This window comes from Nerophis ophidion, linkage group LG06 (assembly GCF_033978795.1).
Source record: "Nerophis ophidion isolate RoL-2023_Sa linkage group LG06, RoL_Noph_v1.0, whole genome shotgun sequence".
Taxonomy (NCBI): Eukaryota; Metazoa; Chordata; class Actinopteri; order Syngnathiformes; family Syngnathidae; genus Nerophis; species Nerophis ophidion.
The window spans coordinates 36338260-36363479 of record NC_084616.1 but is presented as its reverse complement, the minus strand read 5'-3'; the positions used below and the strand labels follow the sequence as shown (position 1 = coordinate 36363479).

General features: G+C 38.3%; 2 protein-coding genes across 3 annotated transcripts in view; one reads left to right on the top strand and one right to left on the bottom strand.

The window, feature by feature from the left end:
- Positions 1–12481, top strand: part of letmd1 (LETM1 domain containing 1) — a 23431-nt gene extending 10950 nt beyond the window's left edge. For both annotated transcript variants that reach the window (XM_061903619.1, XM_061903620.1), the window contains exons 3-9: positions 1060–1175; positions 1432–1514; positions 5844–6030; positions 6750–6851; positions 6938–7090; positions 7164–7260; positions 8089–12481. In XM_061903619.1, coding sequence (XP_061759603.1) covers positions 1060–1175; positions 1432–1514; positions 5844–6030; positions 6750–6851; positions 6938–7090; positions 7164–7260; positions 8089–8165 — 815 coding nt within the window. In that variant the 3' untranslated portion in view covers positions 8166–12481. The remainder of the gene's footprint in view (positions 1–1059; positions 1176–1431; positions 1515–5843; positions 6031–6749; positions 6852–6937; positions 7091–7163; positions 7261–8088) is intronic.
- Positions 9182–25220, bottom strand: cd63 (CD63 molecule). Its single transcript, XM_061903621.1, has 8 exons — positions 25062–25220; positions 24416–24501; positions 12292–12480; positions 12144–12218; positions 11969–12067; positions 11666–11809; positions 9647–9730; positions 9182–9531 (listed from the first exon to the last, which is right to left on the bottom strand). Exons 2-8 carry the CDS (start codon positions 24479–24481, stop codon positions 9466–9468), a joined length of 723 nt encoding a protein of 240 aa, XP_061759605.1. The 5' UTR covers positions 24482–24501; positions 25062–25220; the 3' UTR covers positions 9182–9465.

The window sequence follows — 25220 nt, the reverse complement described above, 5'->3', positions numbered from 1 at the left end:
TGCCGGTGTGTGTGTCACGCACCTGACTTAGATTGTGGTGCTGTCGATCCCAGTAAGCCCCGCCTCTCCGCTCCGCCACATCCTCCGCCACATCCTCCGCCTCCTTGTCGCCATCTTGGGCAGGGCTGCAGCTTCGGCCCGTTGGCTCCGCCTCTCCACACCTTTCCCAACTTCTTTGTTACGTGTTGCTGGCATCAATTCTAAAGTTAATGATTATTTGCAAAAAATTTTTTTATCAGTTTGGGTTGAAAAGGATTTGCAAATCATTGTATTCAGTTTATATTTACATCTAACACAATTTCCCAACTTACATGGAAACAGGGTTTGTATTTCAACTGTCAACATTTCTACATTCCACTAGTATTTCACTTAAGTGTCAGCTCTTTAAGATTCATACCATTTGAACATTTAAACAATTTCAACATTCAAACCATTTCTGACTTCATCCTTTAGCATTTCAGCTCGGCGTCAGTTGAACGTTGAAACCATTTCAACATTCAAACTGGTTTTACATTCATACTACATTCTATCAGCATTTGAGTTCAACTTCAACATTGGAGAATTCACACACAATTCCTTCTTGAATTGCCTATATATGAAAAGGTAATAGAGTAGTAGTAAATCCTGATGTCCACGACAAATGTTACCCAAACCACCTTAAACTCCTGCTTGTGCTTAAAAAAAACCTCTCCATTTCTACCTTTGTACACACAATAACTGGATAAAACCTGCTGGTCAGTATGGCAGCCATTTTGGGAAGACAGGCATATTTCTATGTCATTGGGCAAACCCCAACAAACAACAAATCACTGGAAAGGCCAGGATGTCCACAACAGTACTGCAACTTTTAATCTTGCTGATTGTTTTGCATATGAAATAAGACTATGAAATGCATGTACCTTACAGAGCACAAAAATGCATTGTTGGGTCTCAAGTATCAAATGTCAAACCAAACATATTGTTAAATGAAGACAATGTCAATACAAGTGAGCATTATGATAGGGGTAAAGTGTTTTAAGATGATGATACTAAAAAGAGTGTATTATTGTGTCAATGTAGGATTCAAGCTTCTCTACCAAGATGCCAAAGAGGTGATGCAGATAAAAACAAGGATGGCAAGTCATAGAATCAAGTACACAGATTTGTCCTATAGGGAACTGGAGAAAGTCAGACAGGTGAGCTGGTTGGCTGTTTTGCCTTCTTACACACCATTTATAAAAGTGGGTATTAGTGGTTCCTGTTGGTGTGCCTTTCCCCTCTTTAGTAGACTTGTGATCCAGTATCACTGCTTCTCAAAGACCAACCTAAAGATTCTTAAACTCTATTTCAATATACCACAGTAAGAAAATGTTTTCAATGCAGTATGTTTATTAACATTGAGCTCATACTTGTTCTGTTTCTATGTTATGTCTCTTCACGTTTGTGAGACAGTTTCGCCGAGACCTGATCAAGACCATCCCAGTGGCAATAATAGCCATCCCTCCCTTTGCTAACTACCTAGTTTTCGTCTTGATGTAAGTTACTCTGAGATGTCTTTTTTCTTTAGAAATACATTAATATCCCAGCCTACGAGCACATTGTGTTCCATGACTCGGAAAACTTGTATCTTAAATCAGCTTCACCTATAGAAATTAATTTAAATCAATTACATTTGTTTTGAACCTCCCAACACAGCAACATTTGAACATGTAACATGCTGTATAAAAAGACCCAAAAACTTTTATATAACAAATATTGTTAAAAACAAATAATATAGTAAAACAAACAACTAAAGTACAGTTTTATGAAGTAATGTAATACAGTAAAAATAATTAGTACTGTCTTTGACCAAAGATTTTCATACTCTATTCTGATTCGTTAGAAATTGCCTGTTGTTGACGATCAGTCATATCTGTGTTTTTTTAAAGAAAAATAATCAGATGGTGCGATATAGTAGTTCAGGGGTCTCCAAGGCGGTGCCCGCGGGCACCAGGTAGCCCGTAAGGACCAGATGAGTAGCCCGCTGGCCTTTTCTAAAAATAGCTCAAACAGCAGCACTTACCAGTGAGCTGCCTCTATTTTTTAAATTTTATTTATTTACTAGCAAGCTGGCCTCGCTTTGCTCGACATTTTATTCTAAGAGAGACAAAACTCAAATAGAATTGGAAAATCCAAGAAAATATTTTAAAGACTTGGTCTTCACTTGTTTAAATAAATTAATTTATTGTTTTACTTTGTTTCTTACAACTTTCAGAAAGAAAATTTTAGAGAAAAAATACAACCTTAAAAATGATTACAGGATTCTTAAAAACATATACCTTATTACCTTTTAAATTCCTTCCTCTTCTTTCCTGACAATCTAAAATTTAAAGCCCACCAGGCTGCACCAAACTTTTGGTGCCTTGTTAACACAGAAAAGTACAGTGGTGTATGCGCAGCAGCTATGAAGGTTGCAAGCCTGTTTGGTTCAACTTATCTTTGTGAATCTGCCTTTTCTGAGATGAACTTCATCAAGAACAAACACAGAACACGCCTCACTGATGCACATCTGCAAAACTCACTCAGAGTTGCAGTGTCAAGTTACACACCAGAGTACAACACACTAGTTAACAGCATGCTATGCCAGGCTTCCCACTAACTTACAAAGAAACAGATAACAGATTTGGTGTCCGTTCAGTGTGACATGATTTATTTAAACATTTGAGAGTTGACTTTTGTATTTTACATGAGTTATTATTTGTACACACATGGTGCAAAGAAATTCATGATTTGCTAAAAAATGTAAGTGGCTAGCTAGTTAAAATGGGATATTGTGATTTCATAAGACTGTCTTAGAAGTGATAATTTGAAAATGTTCAATTTGAAAAATGTGCACTTAAGAAAAAATATAAAAATAAAGTGTTGCATATTGATATTTATCTGTTTCTATATATATTTATTGTGAGAAATCATTAAGAGGATCACTGTTTCCACAAAGATAAATATTATTAATAATAACAGAGTTAAAAGTAAATTGAGCAAATTGGCTATTTCTGGCAATTTTTTTGTGTATCAAACTGGTAGCCCTTCGCATTAATCAGTACCCAAGAAGTAGCTCTTGGTTTCAAAAAGGTTGGTGACCCCTGTGTAGTGTATACTGACAGGTCACTAGGGGTCAGTAATGTCACATAGACGTGCTCTAGCATTTATTGTAAATTCCGGACTATAAGTCGCTACTTTGTTCCTACTCTTTGAACCCTGCGGCTTATTAAAGGTGCGACTAATTTGTAGATTTTTCTTCGCTAACGACCATAATGTTTTGTATTTTAAAAAATGTCTTCATTAAACACAAGCAGAGACACTGGAAAAATTTCTTATTGTTTGTGCAATGGCGCTATCTTTTGGACGAGTTCGCTCACTGCAGGTGCTGCGTAGTGAACATCTACAGTGTTTCTTTCTGTTTAGTGCTTTGAACCGGAAGGGCAAGTGCTGTTCCGTCTTCTACTCGTATGGATTCTTTTACAATATAACTGAAACAATTCATTCATTAAACCATCCCTTGTGTGATGTCGGTAGGCGTGTTTTCATGCCTATTTGTACATGCTATCGTAATGTAATCAAGCTAGTGTCATTAGCATTAGCTAATATGCTAATCTGTTCATGAGTGTCTCTGTTAGTATTGTTTCAGTATAATAAATTACTCGGTAAATTCACCAAAACGTCACCGTGGAATTATTGAGTATGTTAAGCTGATTTGAGAGCTAGCTTCTGCAGCTAGTCTGTTTTGTTGGATTTTCTGTTTTACTGCCGTGTTACAGGCACTGTTTGGAAACAATTAAGGTATGTAAAAAAACATTTTCAAAAAATTTGTGTAATTAACTAATTTGTCAGTGCATATATCAGCGGCTTTTAGTCTGGTGCGGCTATTATACGGAAAATATTTTTTCTTCTAAAATTCAATGGGTGTGCCTTATGTTTCGATGAGCTCTAAAGTTCGGTAAATATGGTACGTGTATGTGAATATTGTAAAGTTAATTTTAGGAATATAGTTTTTCATTTAAATCTGCAAAGCAAAGATCCCATTTGCGACCTTTTCCACCCCCAAAAAAGCCTTATGCACAGTTTGTGACGACCTCAGCTCTGGCACACAGTGCCAAGAAGACATTAAACTTGATGAAATAGAGCAAATAAAAGTCCTAATGAAATTTCTGTTGGTCAACCTGCCAAAGGATCATTACCATTACAAAACGAGAGCTACACCGCGTTCGGTTTGGAACGCAAGCTCCATATGTACGCGTACCAACAATCACGTCCGCCATATAGAAACCTTCTGCTAAACACTTGTTGTAAAATATTACTATTGTGTGCAGACAAATAGTTTTTATATAATAATAAGAGCCAATGCAGGCACTGCTCTAAATAATAGATACATAGATAGATAGTACTTTATTGATTCCTTCAGGAGCGTTCCCTCAGGAAAATTAAAATGAAGGCTGAAGAGACAGTCAAAACCAAGATTTATCTCTTGCTCCCGAAACTCTATTTGTCTCTGCACAATAATATTGTTTTAATATTTAAAGAAGATATGATGAACACAATCAATTAATCCTCCCAACACAGCAGCTGTGCGCTGCGGCCTAAGGAGCTATTAACTTGCCTAACTCCCACGTTGGGGGCTGGTAACTTAATCAATGCTTGCCATTTAAAGCGTAACAATAAGCAGAGATAGCTAGAATCTCAAAATACTCATTAATAAAGATACCGTATTTTTCGGATTATAAATTGCTCCAGAGTATACGTCGCACTGGCCGAAAATGCATAATAAAGAAGGAAAAAAACATATGTCACACTGGAGTATAAGTCACATTTTTGGGGGAAATTTATTTGATAAAATCCAACACCAAGAATAGACATTTGAAAGGCAATTTAAAATAAATAAAAAATAGTGAACAATAGGCTGAAAAAGTGTACGTTATATGACGCATAAATAACCAACGGAGAACGTGCCTGGTGTGTTAACGTAACATATTACTGTAAGAGTCATTCAAAAACATATAACATATAGAACATGCTATACATTTACCAAACAATCTTTCACTCCTAATCGATAAATCCGATCAACTCTGCCAACTCCAAAGGTATGCGCCGCTTCCTCTTGTCGTTTGCTGCTGCATATTTCACTACGTCCAGCTTGTAATCTGCAGTACATGATTTCCTTTTCGATCCAATTTTTGTTCAACCCTTCTCAGTTTTTATAAGTTACCGCCAGCAATGAAATTATCCCTTTTAATAGCTGCGGCAGTAGCATATAACATATAGCAGTTAGCATTCCATGACCCAAAATGCACTTCTGCCTTGACCCTTCCCCGCCAAATTCTTATTGGCCATTTTCTTTGTCTCTTCCGCGAATGAGATGAATATTATTTTATATTTTACGGTAATGTAATAATTATTTCACACATAAGTCGCTCCTGAGTATATGAAAAAAAATGCGACTAATAGTCCGAAAAATACGGTGCTCGTGAATTGAGGTAACACTCTATACCAGTGGTTCTCAAACTTTTTCCACTATGTACCACCTCAGAAAACACTTGGACCTTCAGGTACCACCATAATGACTAATATTAAAACACAGCAGTGTAGTAGGCCAAAGTATTCATTAAAAACAAGCAGAGGTTTTATTTCACAAGTTTTTGTAATACTTTGGCCACTGCAACATTACCCACAATTTAAACAGTAACACTGTTGTAATATAGGAAAATAAAACACGGTACTTTAACCAAGTGATTATTTGGTGTACCACTAGATGAAGCCTGCGTAATCACTGCTTTATGCCCTAGTCTTGCATTGTGTCATCACTTCTTCCACTTCCCTTTGCTCGGTAGGTACCTTTTCCCCCGGCAGCTGCTGATTCCTCATTTTTGGACCCCAAAGCGGCAGGTAGAATATAGGCAAGTGTATCATTCATTTAGGGCCCGGCACCACTGGCCCTTACTCAAAGGGCTCCAGCAAGTGAGCAGCCAGGTGAAAGATTCTCAGCTACGGAGTCATCTTAACCACCTGTGCTCCAAGGTAAACCCAACGAGGCTGAAGTTGGCTTCAGATTTGAATGGTGGGAGATACTGATAGTCGATACCAGAGACTTTTTACTTGAAATATCATCTGATCGATCATTTTGTCTAGAGACTTTTTACTTGAAATATCATCTGATTGATGATTTTGTAAAAACAAACAACAAAATCCCAACTACCCCAAAATATAACTTGTTTAAAGAGTCATAACCAAGTTTGTTTGTGAAACCTTTCATCTATTTGTGAAGATGCAATAATGACACACCCTATTTTAGACATTTACACCAGTTTAAAAATAGTCTAGATTATAAACTACTGTACCTAGATTTCTCAAATATGGACAAATCACAAATTTTGCTTTGTAAAACCTTTATTGCATTGCATACATTCCATTTCTGTGAATAAAAATTCTATATGGACACATTTAATCTAGACCTGTCTTATGTAGTCTACATGCCTAAAAAGTGTTACATAGGTCTTTTTTGCGTTTTCACAAATACATATATGAAAGGTTTCACAAAACAATTTTTTACATATTTGTTTGGTTGGGTTTTGTTATTTTACTTTAGTGACAAAATTATTTAATCAGGGAATTTCAGGAAATCTATCAGTATGAAATCCACTGTCAGTATCGCAGGCTGGCAAATTGAAGCCAACTCCAGCCTTGTGTTAGGCCAGTGCATTATTCATTGATATAAGAAACAATGTCCAATATTTCAGGTACAGACTGGAGCAAACCCCAACGCGTCTGAAATTCTTGCTGTTCGAGGCTTGTTTTCAGGGCCTCCCCTGGGTATAAACAGGTTAAGTGGTGATCAAATGGTCAGTAAAAATGTCCATTCACACCTGAATTCTGTGGACTAACGCGTGTGTGTGTGTGTGTGTGTGTGTGTGTGTGTGTTACTCAGAGACAGATCAGCTCATTCCTTTTCTTGACACCCCGCCTCCCAGGGTTCTTAATTAAACGGCGGCTACTTGGCCACGCTTCTGAGCTGACCCTGCTGGACCGAGCGCTCATCAGGCTGGGTCCTCACCAACTCAGTGACTCAGAGATGAGACAGGTAAGACTCTGGACCCGAGGCGATTGTGCGTTTGAAGTTGTGATGTTACAAACCCATGTATTCCTCTTTTTAGGCATGCTATGTGAGAGGACTCAATTCTGATTGTGTTAGTACAGAAAAGTGTCGCGAGTGGTTATACCAGTGGCTTGAAATATCCTCTTCACTGAAAGGTAATGTGCGCTCTATGCTGCATCATCACTAGGTAAAATGTGGTAATAGTGTCAAAATGCTTTGAGTACCTTAAAGGTAGAAAAACGCTATAGAAGTAAAATCTGTTTACCATAATCTAGTGCAGACATGGACAAATTAAGGCCCGGGGGCCACAGGCGGCCCGTTAAGCTTTTTAATCTGGCCTCCCCGACATTTCCAAATTATTTTTTGGGGATTTTTAAGATGGGAACTATAGCTGCCATTATGTTTTCAAATCACCATAAGTCTTGAAAAATGCAAAGTATTTCAATGGTTGGAATCTGCGCTTTTGCATGATATACTAGTTACTATGGTAATCTAAGTCACAGCACCTGAGATAATAGGTGGGGTTTCTTACTTTCCGCATTCATTTTTCACTGTTGCATTTTTATTGCGTTTCGCTTGAATGTAAAATGTCGATCTAGAGGGGGTGTGATGTTTATGTTGTCAATATTCAGTGTTTTATTGTTCATACTTAATATTGTAAATTCCCCATTCTTTATTTTCATGTAAATTCTGGTTCTCTCATTTGGTAAAAAAATTTAAATTCCATTCCGTTTTTTAGGGCGGTCTGCCATAACGTTCTTAGCATTCAAACATTGTGACATTTAAAAATACATATACCGGCCTCCAGACAAATTTATTTTTCTAAATCTGGCCCCCCGAAGCAAAATAATTTCTCAGGCTTGATCTAGTGGAACTGTTTGGTCTTCAAATCCATCTTCATGTATTAACCAAAAAGCATGTACATGTCTTCAATACATTTGATAAAAACATACTGGATTTAATTAAAACATTTTTCTTCCCAGAATCAGAAGTATCGCTACTTTTGCACTGCCTTGCATTTCTCTCCGCCAATTACCCAAATAACGGCAGCCACTCCTAACAAAGCCTGGAGCCCTCCTCTTCAGACCCTGGCCAGAAGTTACTTCTGACTCATTTTTCCTGATGAGAATATTTCAAAACATGCTTCTCTTGGCAAATTCAAATTTTCTAGTTCATGGGTAAAATAAAAGCCCAACGCATGTATGCTGTAAAATGTAATTCCCATTGCTGATGCCAAACATTTTTTCTGAGCACCTTTAGTTTTGGATCAAATCTTACACAGAGGCTGATACTCCCAAATTCTGTGAGGATATAATGTGGAGTGCACTTTACATGTTGCAGTGGTTCTAATACACATGTTATTTCCTAATATATCCAGAGTGTTATTTGATCATTGTTTTCTGTTTACATATAACCACAAATGTCCCCACAAAGCTACAGACTAGTACCATGCACACAGGATAAATTTGCTAATGGAGTGTTACCTTTGTTCAAACACATCCCAATTGTAAACACAGCTTTTTTGTGAACACATTTGCAAGTTCCCATCAATCATCTGCTGTATTTGTTTTCAATGCATGTTCCTTATTGTGTGCCCTGCTTAATGTTAACTCATGATGGTAACTAGCAACCAATTTGGCTGCAAGACTGTCTTTGAAGGATAAAATAATAAAAGAAAATAACCTGTCATTACCAGTATTTGTAAATATGTTCAAATGTTTGCAAAAAAATGTATCTTATTGATCAATCAAAGGCCTGATTAGCCGGTAGAAGCCTATTGAGTGATGACAATTTGCGTCAAATTTGCTTCATGTTAAAAGTCAATGTTCACTCATCTGGTCAGATGATGCTAAAAACTGTCATTGAAGCTTTATCTGTCCAAATTGTGCTGACTGTACAAAGAGGAAGTTCTAATGGAAATACCACTTGCTCGTGTGCCCCTTACAAGGACTTGCACATTACATTTAAAATGGGTTGCTGGCATAACTTCTCATGTTCGGTGATGTGTTTTACAGTGCCATGTAATAAAGTTGTCCAATAAAAATGCATCTACTCTTAAATAAGTCAATTTACAAATAATTTAAAAGGTTCTTTAATAAAAACAGATTGGGAACCAACAAACCTTAAAAACTACTAACTGAACAAGCAAATTCAAAGATTATATTCCTCAACCATCAAGAAAACTGACAAAAGTAGACAGTATTGCCTAAGAAATGTAGATTGCATGCCTAAACACATTTAAACCAGAAACACTCCTGACTTTTTAAAGCATCCAAAAAGGAGACATTGTTCTGTGCACTACATCTGATAAAACAAAGAAAAGAATTTAGGCGCCATGTTTAACTTGGGTGTGGACTAAATCACATGACCTCGTAGCCGCTACGGATGCCTCTCATCAGCACGCAGGCAAACACAACTCCCATGATCTGCAAACAGAACACATTACATATTTAAAAAAAAAAAGCATACTTGTCAAGTGTTTCTCATGAAAGACTAGTAGTTAAGCGGTACACGTTTGTAAGTTTACAGTTACACACATACCTCCACAAAAGCAAGAACGAGAGCTGCAATTATCACCCACTGGATATTTTTCCTCAGTAAATCCTCGACTGCAGTGCGACAACCCTTGAGAGAGAGAAAAGCGAACATTGTCGGTAAGACGGATTGCCTCCTTATGTGCGTAACAAACTCATGTTTTTTGAAAATGAGAACACTTGTTTAGGACGAGGTTCCATGTAGCTTGTCAAACATACTCCCTATGTCCCCACAGATCTGACATTTGCATTGGGTATGCAACAAGAACATGTTGCCAGATCTTGAATGGGTTACTGACAAATTGAGGCAACGGGCCTTTGAACCAATGCAGCTTGACTTAACAGGCTGCAGAATAAAGTATCTCCAACGTCCATGTAATAAGGCCAAACAAAGTCTAGTGTGGGACATATTTGAGCTAATGGGTACAAGCTTGTGTGTTGTATTTGAATATTACCTACACTGTACTACCAACTTCAAATGTAATGGCAGTGGCTCCCTGGACTGCACCTCATGTTCTTGCTACTGGATTTAGTCACTCAATGGCAATTTCCACGATAAGTTCTTATCATATTATATCAGTGTTCTGCAGTCACAGGTTTTTTTGTTGCAGTTGGATTATGCATTAAAATACAGACATCATGGCGGAGTCCCAGGCTCAATTGACATTCTGCTTTTTCAATAACTTGTTCAGCTTTAAGCAAGGATTACAGCAGCTAAGCTTTAAAGAGTACAGTCATTTAATTGCCACAGTTCCTTTTCATCTGTAATTTATATGAACACTTTTTCAAATGCATACATATTTGGTCCAATTTTTGAAGTAGAATGAAATCTGTATAATGTATACAGTACAGATAGATTTATTTTGACAGTACAAGTTCCTTTTCCTTAAGTATGGATTATTACCTGAAAAGTTTTTGAATGGTTAAGTACTCTCTAATAAGACCTTGAAACATTGGCTGCTTAGAACCCAAAATTGGAATTATAGTCAATAGGCTACTGGTATAAAATGGAAATGTATACTATAAAATGGAATATGAATTTTATCAATTGTTTTATGTATGCATGGAGTGTACAAGGTGAATGTGGCAGCAATTCGGCACTTAAATCTCGGAATGTTACTTTTTAATATTGTGAATCAGTGCACTGTTTTGAATTTTTTTTTTTTTCATTTTAATATGCCAACAGACTGGAGATGAAAATTAGCCATTGGCTATTATGTCAAGTATATACATGTCAAATGTTAATTAGGACATCTTAATCCTCCCTTTTTAATCAGCTACATCCAAATCCAATGATCAGGTCAATACGTAAATCAGCGCTGAGTGCGGCGACTCCGACTGGTGTACTTACTGGCAAGTTTGACTTCAAAATACACTTTAAATGTTAAAGTACCACTGATAGTCACACACACACACTAGGTGTGGTGAAATCACCCTCTGCATTTGACCCATCCCCTTGTTCCACCCCCTGGTAGGTGAGGGGAGCAGTGAGCAACAGCGGTGGCCACGCTCGGGAATAATTTTGGGGATTTAACCCCCAATTTCAACCCTTGATGTTGAGTACCAAGCAGGGAGATAATGGGTCCCATTCTTATAGTCTTTGGTATAACTCGACTGGGGTTTGAACTCAAGACCTACCTATATCAAGGCGGACAATAACCACAAGGCCACTGAGCAGGCTTGTTATTTAATAAGGTGTAGTTGAATCAATTCAACAATGAGATAAACAGTTTTGAGCAAATAAATGAGTGCAGTAAACATTTAAAAATGATTCTGTATGACATTCTGACAATAAAATTGCAGTTGTGTCTAAATATTATCCATCCATCCATTTTCTACCGCTTATTACCTTTGGGGTCACGAGAGGCGCTGGTGCCTATCTCAGCTACAATCGGGTAGTCTTTGTTAATTTAAATCATGCATGCAAGTAATAACCTGTGATGAATTCAAATTCAGTGTGATTAATCATATTTTTAATGGTAATTTGACAGCACTAACTAAATAAATGCCCGGCGACTATGGTTACCTCTTGGTACACTTTGGCAGAATCAGTCATAGCCCCAAATCCACAATTGGTAGAGACATTCAAGCAGCATGAGTCAGGCACGGAGTTCTCATCGAGTCGGAAGTTTCTCCAGTCGGAGGAGTTGTTCATGCCACAGCATTTCAACTGGAAGCGTATAATGGACATTGTTGAGGTTCGAACAGGACCACAGGTTGAATGTCACACAGCAGCTTATGCAAAGGCAAACATTCCTGCAGCACTAGGATGCAGGCTTGTTATGTGAGGGTGTAGTTGACTTAATTCAACAATGAGAGTGCAACTCACATCCTCCTGCATTGCATCCACGCTCGCTTTGAATTCAGCTGAGCTGTTGCTGTACCTGGAAATCATGTCCGCCAAACTATCCTGGACGACATCTGAGACCTTGTGGAGGACACAAGCTTTTTATCATCGGGCACACGAGTGGCAGGTCTCGCCCACGTTTCCATCATTCACTCACTTTGTTTCTGAAGATGTAACCAGCGATGGCCGCAGCAATCTGAACGATGATGACTAGTGAGAGAAGGATGGCAAACTGGGGGAGAGAAAAATCCAAAATTAAAAATGTTTGTTTCGTCACTTGGTAGTTATCCGACAACTCGAGTTACCATGGTAACCATGCAGTAGCTCTCCTTCCAGGCGCCACAGCAGCCAAAGAAAGCAACAAAGAATATGACCACACCGACTGCGATGATGACGATGGGAGCTCCTGAAGCAGACGCATCACTGATCATAAGGGTGCTGTGCAGGGACATTTGGACCAGGACCCCCACTACGATCAACGCAAGGCCACATAGCTGCAGAGAAGAGGATTTTTGTTACAAGGCAGAGCGTAGGGTGGTAGAGTCGACCTCATTTCCTAACAAAAAAATTACCGGACACAGACAACCACATTGTATTCCACCAGGCACTCTCAAATTAATTACTGTATGAAAATGTGAATGTTTATGTGCTGTAAAAGGTGCTCAGAACAACCCTAATATTCAAGAACAAAAACTTTCTGGTATGGAACCTTTGATTCAGTAGAAGTGTAGAGAATTCCCAAAAGTGTCACCTTGTACGCACATTTGCGATTTCCACCCGGACAACATTATTGGGGGCGTGACATTAAGTGAAGTGAATTTTATTTATAAAGCACTTTACACAGTGAAACCCAGTATCTAATTTTTACATTTAAACCAGTGTGGGTGGCACTTGGAGCAGGTGGGTAAAGTGTCTTGCCCAAGGACACAACGGAAGTGACTAGGATGGCGGAAGCGGGGATCGAACCTGCAACCCTCAAGTTGCTGGCACGGCCGCTCTACCAACCGAGCTATACTGCCTTTAGCATCCTCTTTCGTCACGTCCGCTTTTCCTCCATACAAACACGCACGCACGCACAGAGGGTGGCCGTATAAACAACTAACACTGCTACAAATATGCGCCACACTGTGAACCCACACCAAACAAGAATGACAAACACATTTCGGGAGAACAGCCGAAAGGTAACAACAAACAACAGAACAAATACCCAGAATACCTTGCAGCACTTACTTTTCCGGGACGCTACAATATACACCCCTCTTACCACCAAACCCCACCCACCTCAAACGCCTCCCCCCCATTTCCTGAATTCAGAGGTCTCAAGGTTGGCAAGTATAGTTTACACTCGTCAGCCATGTTGTAATTTTTAGTGCTTCCATATAGTCTACTACCCAATACAAGTTACAACTATACCAGGGTTTCCCACACATTCATTTATTTGTGGCGGCCCACCACGAAAGAATTACGGCCACCACAAATAAAATATATATATATTTTTTTTCGGCTTTTGACTCGCTGGACCACTCATAAAAGCAATGGGACTCCGTCTGTGAATGGAGCTTGTAGTTGCATATTATATAAATATGTATACAAATATGTACATAAAGTGTTGTAATTATATTCCAACTCCGCGTTCTTCTTGGTCATCGCCATCGCTTCTCTCCCTCCCCCCGGGCCGCCCGACCACACCACCACAAATAGATGCCTGACCTGTGGGAAACACTGTATACACAACTTTTTTATTAGAAATGGCAACAGTGGAGGATGTTATCATCCAAGAGAATGTACGAGCTTGTCTGCCCCACAACAAGAACTTCACTACAAGTGAAAAAAAGTCTTACTCGCACAAAGCTCTTCGAATAAAACTTGGAGATTTCCGCGTACACGTCACTAAAGTTTTAAATTTGAAACGGCTCATTTGAAAAAAAATGCAAAGTGTTACTATCTCCGCCATCCCTCTATGATTTGGTTTACAATTTTCGGGAGTTATAGGGATCCCAAATACACAACAAAAGATAAAAAATAAAAAAAAAATCTTTGTTTTGATTTTTTAAGTAATTCTTTATTTAGATCATTTGTGTCATAAGCCATTGTTAGGCCAAACAAAATACATTTTAGAGCTTTCAATCTAATTGTTGAAACTTCACTAGGCAGTGTTTGTAACCCTGGTTTTTCCACAATATGGCTTTGCTTAAGTCACAAGGTCTATTGTGATAACATTTTGATTGATCCAGCTAAACAATTTGATATGGTTTGTCCTCAATAGGCCCCAGCTTCTACCCAGGACCCTATCCTAGCCGACTAGGCAAGAGGCGGGCCATACACCCTGGCACAAATCAGTCACAGACACATGGACAAACAACCGTTAACACTCACATTCACACCTATGGATAATTTAGTCTTTAATTTCAAACTGCTGTAATGTGTGTGGAAACCAGTGTATCCAGTGAAAACTCACACATGCAGGGAGAACAGAAACTCCAGAGATGCCCAAATGGAGATTGAACCCTCAACCCCCTAAGACTGCAAAACGCTGCTAACCCCAATGTTTTCTTGTCTGCTTATCACACTTCAGAGAGCTATGATGAATAAACAAAAACGGTGAGCAAACGGAAGGAAGTTGCTTTATTCTGCCGTATGCTCTCTTTCGTCATGTAGAAGTTAGACACTCATGCAGGGAGGTGGGGGAGTAGCAGCTCATTTGATCGTTCGTTAAGATTATGACAGTAAACTGTTTGAGCAAGTATGATCAAGTTTCCCTGCATGACACTTTGTTAGAAACTTAAAATCTGCATAATGCTTAACTACAGCAGAGTAAGCACACGTTAAAGATATCAGGCTGAACGCTGGACTAACCTTCACTAAAAAGGAGGAACATTTTACATGTTTTTTATCAGTTCAAATTTATAAAATACAATAAATCTCATCTAGCCAAGGGTGATTCAACAAAACCCTTGTTAAAATGAGGTCTAATTGGGATCTATTTTACCTTCTTACATCAACAGTACAACTAATCAGATTGTTTTAATAAATCATATTTTTTGGTGTGAGAAGATTCACTGTTCTGAGCTTGCATGCTTACAGTGATTCAACAAACAAACTACAGTTGATAAAATTAATTGTAGTTTCAATTCACAAGTGTATACTGTTTTACCTAAAATGTGGTCACCCAAGGGTAATATTAACGTCACACAATATTTACAGTGTTAAAAGTCTGTTATACCAGTTCGATCAGTTGCTGTGGAGCAGCAGCACTTTAAAACTATGGGATTTCAGGTTCTTCTTTTATGTACAGTAGTACCTCAACTTTTGAGTGCAGTCTAAGGTTTTTAACACACAATACGTAGGGGGGTTTATGATACATCGGCCACACCTTTTCTTCTTCAACTTGCGGCTTGGGCGGTGGGGCAGTGCCTTTTCCAACCAGGGCATGCGCACTGCCTCACTCCAGTGGATCTGACCTGCTGACTTCCTCTCCCACCTTTAGGGCCATTGCTAGAAATTCTGAAAGAATCTGTGTGGGCTTCTGTTGTCGAATTTGGCTGCTTCCTCAAAAAAAAACTAGCAGTATATTTCTCACACTGTAATTGTCTACTTGCTTACTGGTCAGAAGATACAATGAAATACAATTTAAAATCACTACTTGCACACGAGACAATCGCTTTATGCTCGAGCTTTCAATGGGCATTATAATACAATGTGAACTTTCTCACACTGTAATTGTTTATATGTTTGCTGGTCAGAAGATACATCATTTAAAAGCACTACTTCTTCACAAGGCAGCGGCTTTTTGTTTGAGGCAATAATGTGAAAATTTTGTGTTTGTGTTTGTTAAGTAGCATTGAGGAGCAGACGTCAATGGGTGGCGGACATCGTCAAAACATCCCTCTGCCCATTCACTGCCACATTCCGTTTTATTTGTTTTTGTCCAATGTTTTTGGCAGTGCCTGGTGTAATACACCCAATTTGTTTCCTTTTTTTACGATTACCAACTTAAAAAGTCAGAGTATTTTGTATGATTTGTCTCACTCTCATTTCACATACATTTTTAAATCAACCACTCAAGCAGGTAGTGGGTATTTTATTGTATTCGACAATCTAGCATTGATATGCAAAAAAACAAACAGAGTGTCCTGGTTGAAGATAGTCCGCAGGTAAATACAAATGTCAAATTGAACTTAAATCCATCCATTTTCTACCACTTATTCCCTTTGGGATGGCTGGTGCCTATCTCAGCTACAATCGGGCGAAAGGCGAGGTACAACCTCTACAAGTCACCATTGACCTTAAATGTGAAAGTAAAACAAAGAGCACATTAAATACATTGTTGTACAAACCCCGTTTCCATATGAGTTGGGAAATTGTGTTAGATGTAAATATAAACGGAATAAAATGATTTGCAAATAATTTTCAACCCATATTCAATTGAATGCACTACAAAGAAAATATTTGATGTTCAAACTCACTTTTTTTTTTTTGCAAATAATAATTAACTTATTTCATGGTTGCAACACGTGCCAAAGTAGTTGGGAAAGGGCATGTTCACCACTGTGTTACATCAAATTTTCTTTTAACAACACTCAAACGTTTGGGAACTAAGGAAACTAATTGTTGAAGCTTTGAAAGTGGAATTCTTTCCCCATTCTTGTTTTGTGTAGAGCTTTAGTTGTTCAACAGTCCGGGGTCCCCGCTATTGTATTGTATGTTCGGTATAGGTCGGTTGGTAGAGCTGCCATGTCAGCAACCAGAGGGTTGCAGGTTCAATTCCTGCTTCTGCCATCCTAGTCACTGCTGTTGTGTCCTTGGGCAACACACTTCATCCTTGCTCCTGATGGGTGCTGGTTAGCGCCTTGCATGGCAGCTCCCTCCATCAGTGTGTGAATGTGGTAATAGTTTCAAAGACCTTTGAGTACATTGAAGGTAGAAACGCGCTATAAAAAAAAAAAAAGGTACAACCCATTTATAATACGCCATACATTTTCGATGGGAGACATGTCTGGACTGCAGGCGGGCCAGGAAACTACCCGCACTCTTTAACTACGAAGCCACGCTGTTGTAACACGTGGCTTGGCATTGTTTTGCTGAAATAAGCGGGGACATCAATGATAACATTGCTTGGATGGCAGCATATGTTGCTCCAAAAGCTTTATGTACCTTTCGGCATTAATGGTGACTTCACAGATGTGTAAGTTACCCATGCCTTTGGCACTAGTACACCCCCATACCATCACAGATGCTGGCTTTTGAACTTTGCGCCTTTAATAATCCGGATGGTTATTTTATTCTTTGTTCCGGAGGACACCACGTCCACAGTTTCCAAATGTCATTTGAAATGTGGACTCGACAGACCACAGTACACTTTTCCACTTTGCATCAGTCCATCTTAGATGAGCTCGGGCCCAGGGAAACTTGCAGCGTTCCTTGGTGTTATTGATAAATGGCTTTAGCTTTGCATAGTAGAGTTTTAACTTGCAGATGTAGCGACCAACTGTAGTTACTGACAGTGGTTTTATGAAATGTTCCTGAGCCCATGTGGTGATATCCTTTACACACTGATGTCGGTTTTTGATGCAGTACCTCCTGAGGGATCAAAGGTCCTTAATATCATCGCTTACGTGCAGTGATTTCTCCAGATTCTCTGAACCTTTTGATGATTTTACGGACCGTAGATAGTAAAATCCCTAAATTCCTTGCAATAGCTCGTTGAGAAATGTTCTAAAACGGTTCAACAATTTTCTTACAAATTGGTGACCCTCGCCCCATCCTTGTTTGTGAATTACTTAGCATTTCATGGAAGCTGCTTTTATACCCAATCATGGCACCCACCTGTTCCCAATTAGCCTGCACACCTGTGGGATGTTCCAAATAAGTGTTTGATGAGCATTCCTCAACTTTATCAGTATTTATTGCCACCTTTCCCAACTTCTTTGTCATGTGTTGCTGGCATCAAATTCTAAAGTTAATGATTATTTGCAAAAAAAAATAATCTTTAGCAGTTTTAACTTCAAATGTCTTTGTAGCATATTCAACTGAATATGGGTTGAAAATGATTTGCAAATCATTGTATTCCGTTTATATTTACATCTAACACAATGTCCCAACTCTTATGGAAACGGGGTTTGTACAACATATGTAAAAAATAAGAGAACTCATCTATTCTCAATTTGAGATTAAATTGGTTCGTTTGTTCAGCAATTCTCATCAGAAAACCAAACACTGGGCCTTTTTGGTAGCAAATTTGCTAATGAGGTCTTTGAAGTCCAATTGTCAGCTTAGCTGACTTTCAATTGTTAGTCCAGCAAGGCCATATAGCGCTCTCTTGGCTTGTCATGGATCTGAAATAGTTTCTAACTAGTTTCAGTTTGCTTAACACCATTTCTCCACCTGCAACAGTCATAGGAAATGTTGTATGAAAGTCAGTGTAAAATTGTCCCAAATTTTAATATGATTTAATTTGGTTCCTTAGTCAATATGTCTCTCAATATTGTATTACCGATCTATAGGGGAATCCGTTGGACCAACTTTTCTCACAGTCCCAAAACATGTATTTTTGCTTCATTTCAGGTCTTCTGTGATTGACTGGTGATCAGTTCAGTATAGATAGGGGTGGCGTGGCGCGGACAGTTGAGCGGCTGTGCCAGCAACTGGAGGGTTCCAGGTTCCATTTCCATTTCAGCTTGCGCCATACTCGTCACAGCCTTTGTTTCTTTGGACAAGGCACTCCCGACGAGTCGTGGTTAGCGCCTTGCATGGCAGTTTTCGCCATCAGTGTGTGTAAACGGGTAAATGTGATGTACAAACCCCGTTTCCATACGAGTTGGGAAATTGTGTTAGATGTAAATATAAACTGAATACAATGATTTGCAAATTATTTTCAACCCATATTCAGTTGAATATGCTACAAAGACAACATATTTGATGTTCAAACTGATAAACCTTTTTTTTTGTGCAGATAATCATTAACTTTAGAATTTGATGCCAGCAACACGTGACAAAGTTGAGGAATGCTCACCAAACACTTATTTTGAACATCCCACAGGTGTGCAGGCTAATTGGTAAAAAGGTGGGTGCCATGATTGGCTATAAAAGCAGCTTTCGTGAAATGTTCAGTCTTTCAGAAACATGGATTGGGAAACGGACACCACTTTGTGTACAAATGTGTGAGCAAATTGTCAAACAGTTTAAGAACAACATTTCTCAAGGAATTTAGGAATTTCACCACCATACGGTCCGTAATACCAACAAAAGGATCAGAGAATCTGGAAAAATCAATGCACGTAAGCGAATATATAACACACCTTCTTTCCGTGAGGCGGTACTGCATCAAAGAGTGACAGCAGTGTGTAAAGGATATCACCACATGGGCTCAGGAACACTTCATAAAACCACTATCCGTAAATACAGTTTGTCGCTACATCTGTAAGTGCAAGTTAAAACTACTATGCAAAGCCAAAGCCATTTATCAACGACACCCAGAAACACCGCCGGCTTCGCTGTGCCCAAGCACAGCTAAGATGGACTGCTGCAAAGTGGGAAAGTGTTCTGTGGTCTGAAAAGTCCACATTTCAAATAGTTTTTTTGTTAACGGTGAAAGTCGTGTCCTCCGGACCAAAGAGGAAAAGAACCATCAGGACTTTTCTCTGTGCAAACTTGGTATGGGGGTGCATTAGTGCCCAAGGCCTGGGTAACTTACACATCGGTGAAGACACCATTAATGCTGAAAGGTACATACAGGTTTTGGAACAACTTACGTTGCTTGGATGGCAACCTCATCATGGACGTCCTTGCTTATTTTAGCAAGACAATGCAAAGTTACTTGTTACAACAGCGGGGCTTCATAGTAAAAGAGTGCAGGTACTAACTGGCTTGCCTGTAATCCAGACCTGTCTCCCATTGAAAATGTGTGGCGCATTATGAGGCCTAAAATACCCCAACGGAGAACCCGGACTGTTGAACAACTTAAGCTGTACATAAAACAAGAATGGGAAAGAATTCCACCTGAAAAACTTCAAAAATGTGTCTCCTCAGTTCCCAAAGGTTTTTAGAGTGTTGTTAAAAGAAAAGGTGATGAAACACAGTGGTGAACATGCCCTTTCCCAACTACTTTGGCACGTGTTGCAGCCATGAAATTCTAAGTTAAAAATTATTTGCAAAAAAATTAAGTTTATGAGTTTGGACATCAAATATCTTGTCTTTGGAGTGCAATCAATTGAATATGGGTTGAAAATGATTTGCAAATCATTGTATTCCGTTTATATTCACATCTAACACAATTTCCCAACTCATATGGAAACGGGGTTTGTATAATGTAAAGCGCTTTAGGTATCATTCAGGTATAGTAAAGCGCTATAGAAATACAGACCATCTACTATTTAGATAGCATTTAACAGTCAGCCATTGCATCACTCCAAGGAGAGTTTTCAATGCCAACAAATCAAACTTAAGCATAGACAACATGTCGACCAACCATAACTGCAATGGGAAGCAAAATAAATTAGAAGTTATTATGAAAGCTGTAAGAGCACCATATAGCACAAGAACACTGCCAGTCTAATGGTAGATTAATTTCTGAGGCCCAGCATTATATTGTTTTCTCTTGTCAAGCTATGGAAGCAGCTTGTTACACGACAAATGTGAATATTTGAATTTGAGTCAAATAGGCATACAATGGTTGATCTAGGAAAACAGACACAAAAAGGCCAAGTAAACATAGCCAAGAGGACGACATAGGACCTTTAAATTGGAATCAGATTAACATAATTACAGGAACAAAGTTTTCAAATAGTCACCTTTATTACTTAGATATACCAAAGTGTATACTTGCGGTTTCAGATGCAATCACTTTCAGCAAGTTTACATGTTATTAGAAAATTTGTTTTAAGTGTACACATGTGGAACATGCTTCTTTGACTGCTATTCAAGTTTGGGGAAATATTTAAAATGCATCACCTGATGTACAGTTTAAAAAAAACAAACGCTTAAATGTAAAGTGGCACCAGTTTTTTTCATGATTTTCTTTGGGTTTTTTATCAAAATTGTATGGATTTATAGTTTAAATCTGTTTTCTTTAAAAACAAAAAGGGATAACTTGGCAGATTAAAACATCAAAAGTATTTAATAAAATATATTAAAAAAAACCCCATCATTCACTTCTTCCTCTTCATTGTAAAATAACTTCAAGCATCCCATCAGAAAGGGGGGGAAAAAGTATCACATGATGCTAGAACATGTAAAATCTGGTCATAAGATTCACATTCCATCATCGCCACTTGCTGTAAAGCTCTTAACACACAATGGAAGGTACAAGTAGGTTAGAGTGTATTTCAAGTTATTTTACTTAAAGGGGCCCTATTGTGCAAAACTATCTTCTCTTGCCTTATGGTACCTGAGATCTGCATTAGTCCCCAACATGTAAAGGCATGGCGAAGATATAAGAAAAAAAAAATAAAAAAAAAATAAAAAAATATTTTCCCTTCTGTCATACTTCCTCAAAATGAGCAGTTTGGAATTTGCTCTGTCCTGTTACGTTTTTTACACCGCTGAAGTCAGCGGATTATCCATATAGAGCAGTGGTTCTCAAAGGTATGCAGAGAGGTACATGAGATTTTTATTAAAATATTCTAAAAATAGCAACAATTCAAAAATCTTCTATAAATATTTATTGAATATTACTTCAGCAAAATATGAATGAAAGTTCTTAAACTGTGAAAAGAAATGCAACAGTGCAATATTTAGTGTTGACCGCTAGATTTTTTGTGGACATGTTCCATAAACATTGATGTTAAAGATTTATTTTTTTGGGAAGTAATGTTTAGAATTAAGTTCATGAATCCAGATGGATCTCTATTACGATCCCCAGAGAGGGCACATTAAGTTGATGATTAGTTATTTTTCTATCTTTTTTTACAAATAGTTCAAGAAAGACCACTACAAATGTGCAATATTTTGCACTGTTATACAATTTAAAAAAATCAGAAACTGATGACAGTGCATTTTACTTTATCTCTTTTTTTCCAACCAAAAATGCTTTGCTCTGATTAGGGGGTACTTGAATAAAAAAAAAATGTTCACGGGGTACATCACCGAAAAAAGGTTGAGAACCACTGATAGAGTATAAATTTACCTAAAATTGGTTTGCGCGAGTCTGGCATTGTAGTCCGTGTGTATATAAGCTCCTTTTAACTCTACACAGCTGTTGCCATTTTTAATACAAAATTAGTGTATAGTTCAAACTTATATCTGTCAGTAGACTCGATAAAAAAACGCTATAAAACTACAACATGGCTGGCGGGGAGAAGACGCTGTCAAAGTGAAGGCACGTATATACTGTAAGATCGCCCACAAAATCCTGCATCTAGAAGAGTCAGAAAACAGCTTGAAGACGGTCTATAAAACCGGAAATAATAATAAACCACTTTTGCCTCTTTCCAAACGACCCGTTCGGAATATGAGACTTTAGCGATGTATCAGCAGATATCTCCATTTAGGACAGAAGTTTTCCCGAAAAGCTCTGCTGAGTCAACTATTTTTTATTCAGTTGAAGTCAATAGGTTACTTCTTTTTGGTCATCCTCTTGTTATGGGGCAGACAGGCTTGTACATTCTCATGTATGCCAACATCCACCACTGTTGCAATTTCTAATCAAAAGTAGCGCATAGTTTTAATTCATATCCGTCAGACTCGAAATGGAATGGCTAAAAACCATAACATAGCTGAATGGGAGAGACGCTGTCAGAGGGGGCTTGGCCTAGAGGATGGCTTCTGCAAGGAATATATGTATTTATTTATTTATTATTTATTTTAAGTTTTTATTCAGTCGGTGGAGCTCAGGATAGTATTTGAATGTTTTTAATATTGTTGTGCAGCACTTTGGAAACTTTTTGTTGTTTAAATGTGCTATATAAATAAAGTGGATTGGAAATAAGATTGCCCACAAACGGTGCGCATTCTGAAGAAGAGTTAGAAAGCGGTTTGAATATGGTCTATAAAACAAAAAACATGCACAATTTTTACCAAATAACCACCATTACATGTTGTGTGGACCACAAGGAAGGGGAAACATAATGAAAAGGGGAACTGCACTTTTTGGGGAATTTTGCCCATCATTCCCAATTTTTATGAGAGACAAGACGGTGAAAGTATATTTTCAATGCATTTTAACTCGTAAATCAAACTTTACTTACAATGGAGCCAACGGGAAGTCGTCCTTTCTGTCTGTAAAGCACTCTAAATGACCACCAAAAAAGTACTTACATTTTATGACTTTAATATAAACCAAATATTTGCGGTATTTGTTATTGTGAGCGCTAAGTTAATGCAGACAAATTATTTATGGCAGCACCGTAATCAGAGAAATTAAGCTTGTGTGGCCAAGTTGACGTCATCGGCTGGTGAGCTGCTTTCTCACCTCAGAGCTCATGAAAATGTATTCTGGATCAAAAATAAGGTATTTCACCTTGGTAGTTGAAGGATGAGGACATAATCCAACAAGATAGTCAACTCTGGCATAAATCGTGAGAAAGACATAAGGAGGCTCGGTTCTATCCCCCATTTTTTCTTCGTGAGAATTATGAGTCATTCTTCAGCTAACAGGACTATAAAAACATCCTACCAGCCGGCATCCTAGTGAGAGCAGATATTGTACACAGTAAGTGATTTTTTTTTATTAGGTTTGTTGGCTCTCATGTCTGCAGTGGGTAGTATGATCTGTGATGTTGGTGGAAAACAAAGCAAATGTAATGATTTTTTTAAATTAATGAATTACGTATGCTTAATTAAAATTAGCTAAATATTAAATGTTATGTATACAAACGTATACAACATGTATATAAAACCTTGGAGGAGTTCAGACGTTTAAGGGCTTTTATAGGCAGAATAGAGCTCATGAGCTCTATTGTTAGCAGAATTTTGATCGCCTTTATTTACAAGTTAGATACAAATAAAACCATGTGTGCTTGTCTTACATTAGGATTGTGAATGATAGGCAAAATTCCAAAAAGTGCAGTTCCCCTTGAAGATTTGTAGTCGGAAAGGGGTTGGGAGATGTCATAAGATCTGTATGCTGACGGTGAATCATGATATCATTCCCCACATAATGCAACAAAGTCAAAGCAGATCCGATACAAAGCAAAAGGCTTCATAGGGTGGGATACGCCACTAAAATATCAACTTCGAAGACATTGTATTAGAGTAAAGAGGGCTAATGTAACTTTGAAAACATTGTATTATAGAGTAAAGTGGGCTGATGTAACTTTGAAAATATTGTATTAGAGTAAAGTGGGCTGATGTAACTTTCTGTATATTACTTTGCAGGCACAACAAGCCATTATTATTTCATAAAAATAAAATGTCAGTTATCTACATTCCCGTGCCTGCTTCCTTTTGATAAGAAACATTTGGTCAGAAAAGAAGAAGTTAACAGTAACTCACCCAGAAAATGAAGTTAAAAAAGAAGAGCATGTACTTGACACACTTCATTCCCCCTTCGAGACTCATGTTTGAAGAGGATCAGCTTCCTGGATCAGGCAAAAAGGAACATTTGTCAACTTTAGGTCACTTTTTTTCCTCGGAGAAGTGAGCAACAGCTGCTCCTACAAAAAGATCAAAATAATTTCCCCAGGCGATAATGAGACATCCTGGCTTTAGTGGTTTAAAACAGACGCGATCAACTTTTTAATCAGTTTGCCTTCTGTCCCCCATCGACGATGCACTGGAAAAATCAATATTATCGCGTCATCAAATGTTTACAACCAACCTTTACTAAGTGCGTAGCTTTCAACTCTTAAAAAGTCGCCGAGGCCGAGACAGAGGTTCCGTTCTGGGAAGCACTGCACAAAGACCGTTAACCACCACCAGCAACAAAGACAGCTTTGTTCGCCGAACGAAACTTGGTGGTCTTTATTCAATTTATTAGATAATTTAGTCTTGAATAAACTCCATGCTAACTGGAGCGTGTCATCCATTTTAGCCGACGACTATAGCGTTTTATACACATTTGTAACAAACCACAGTACTGTAGATACCTGAGTTTCATTCAAACAGAGTTAAATTATAAGTTAAGCATTTTGTTGCCTACCTTTTGGAGTGTAAACGCCGTCTCCGAAGGACGAGGACAAAAGCGTAGAAGTTTTGGAGTGCTTCTGTCGTTTCTAGTCCCTCCCCAATTGTCTATGCTGCTCCCTACTTGTACTCCTCCGCCACTCCATTTATTGACCTTGCCTCACGTGATACCTTC

Excerpts from the sequence above, each read along its gene's own strand:
- cd63 (XM_061903621.1), bottom strand. The coding sequence starts at position 24,481 with ATGAGTCTCGAAGGGGGAATGAAGTGTGTCAAGTACATGCTCTTCTTT. Across the intron at positions 12,481-24,415 it reads TTTTTAACTTCATTTTCTGG|CTATGTGGCCTTGCGTTGAT; the intron begins GTGAGTTACTGT and ends TCTTCTCTGCAG. Across the intron at positions 9,731-11,665 it reads CTGCCAAAGTGTACCAAGAG|GGTTGTCGCACTGCAGTCGA; the intron begins GTAACCATAGTC and ends CTCTCTCTCAAG.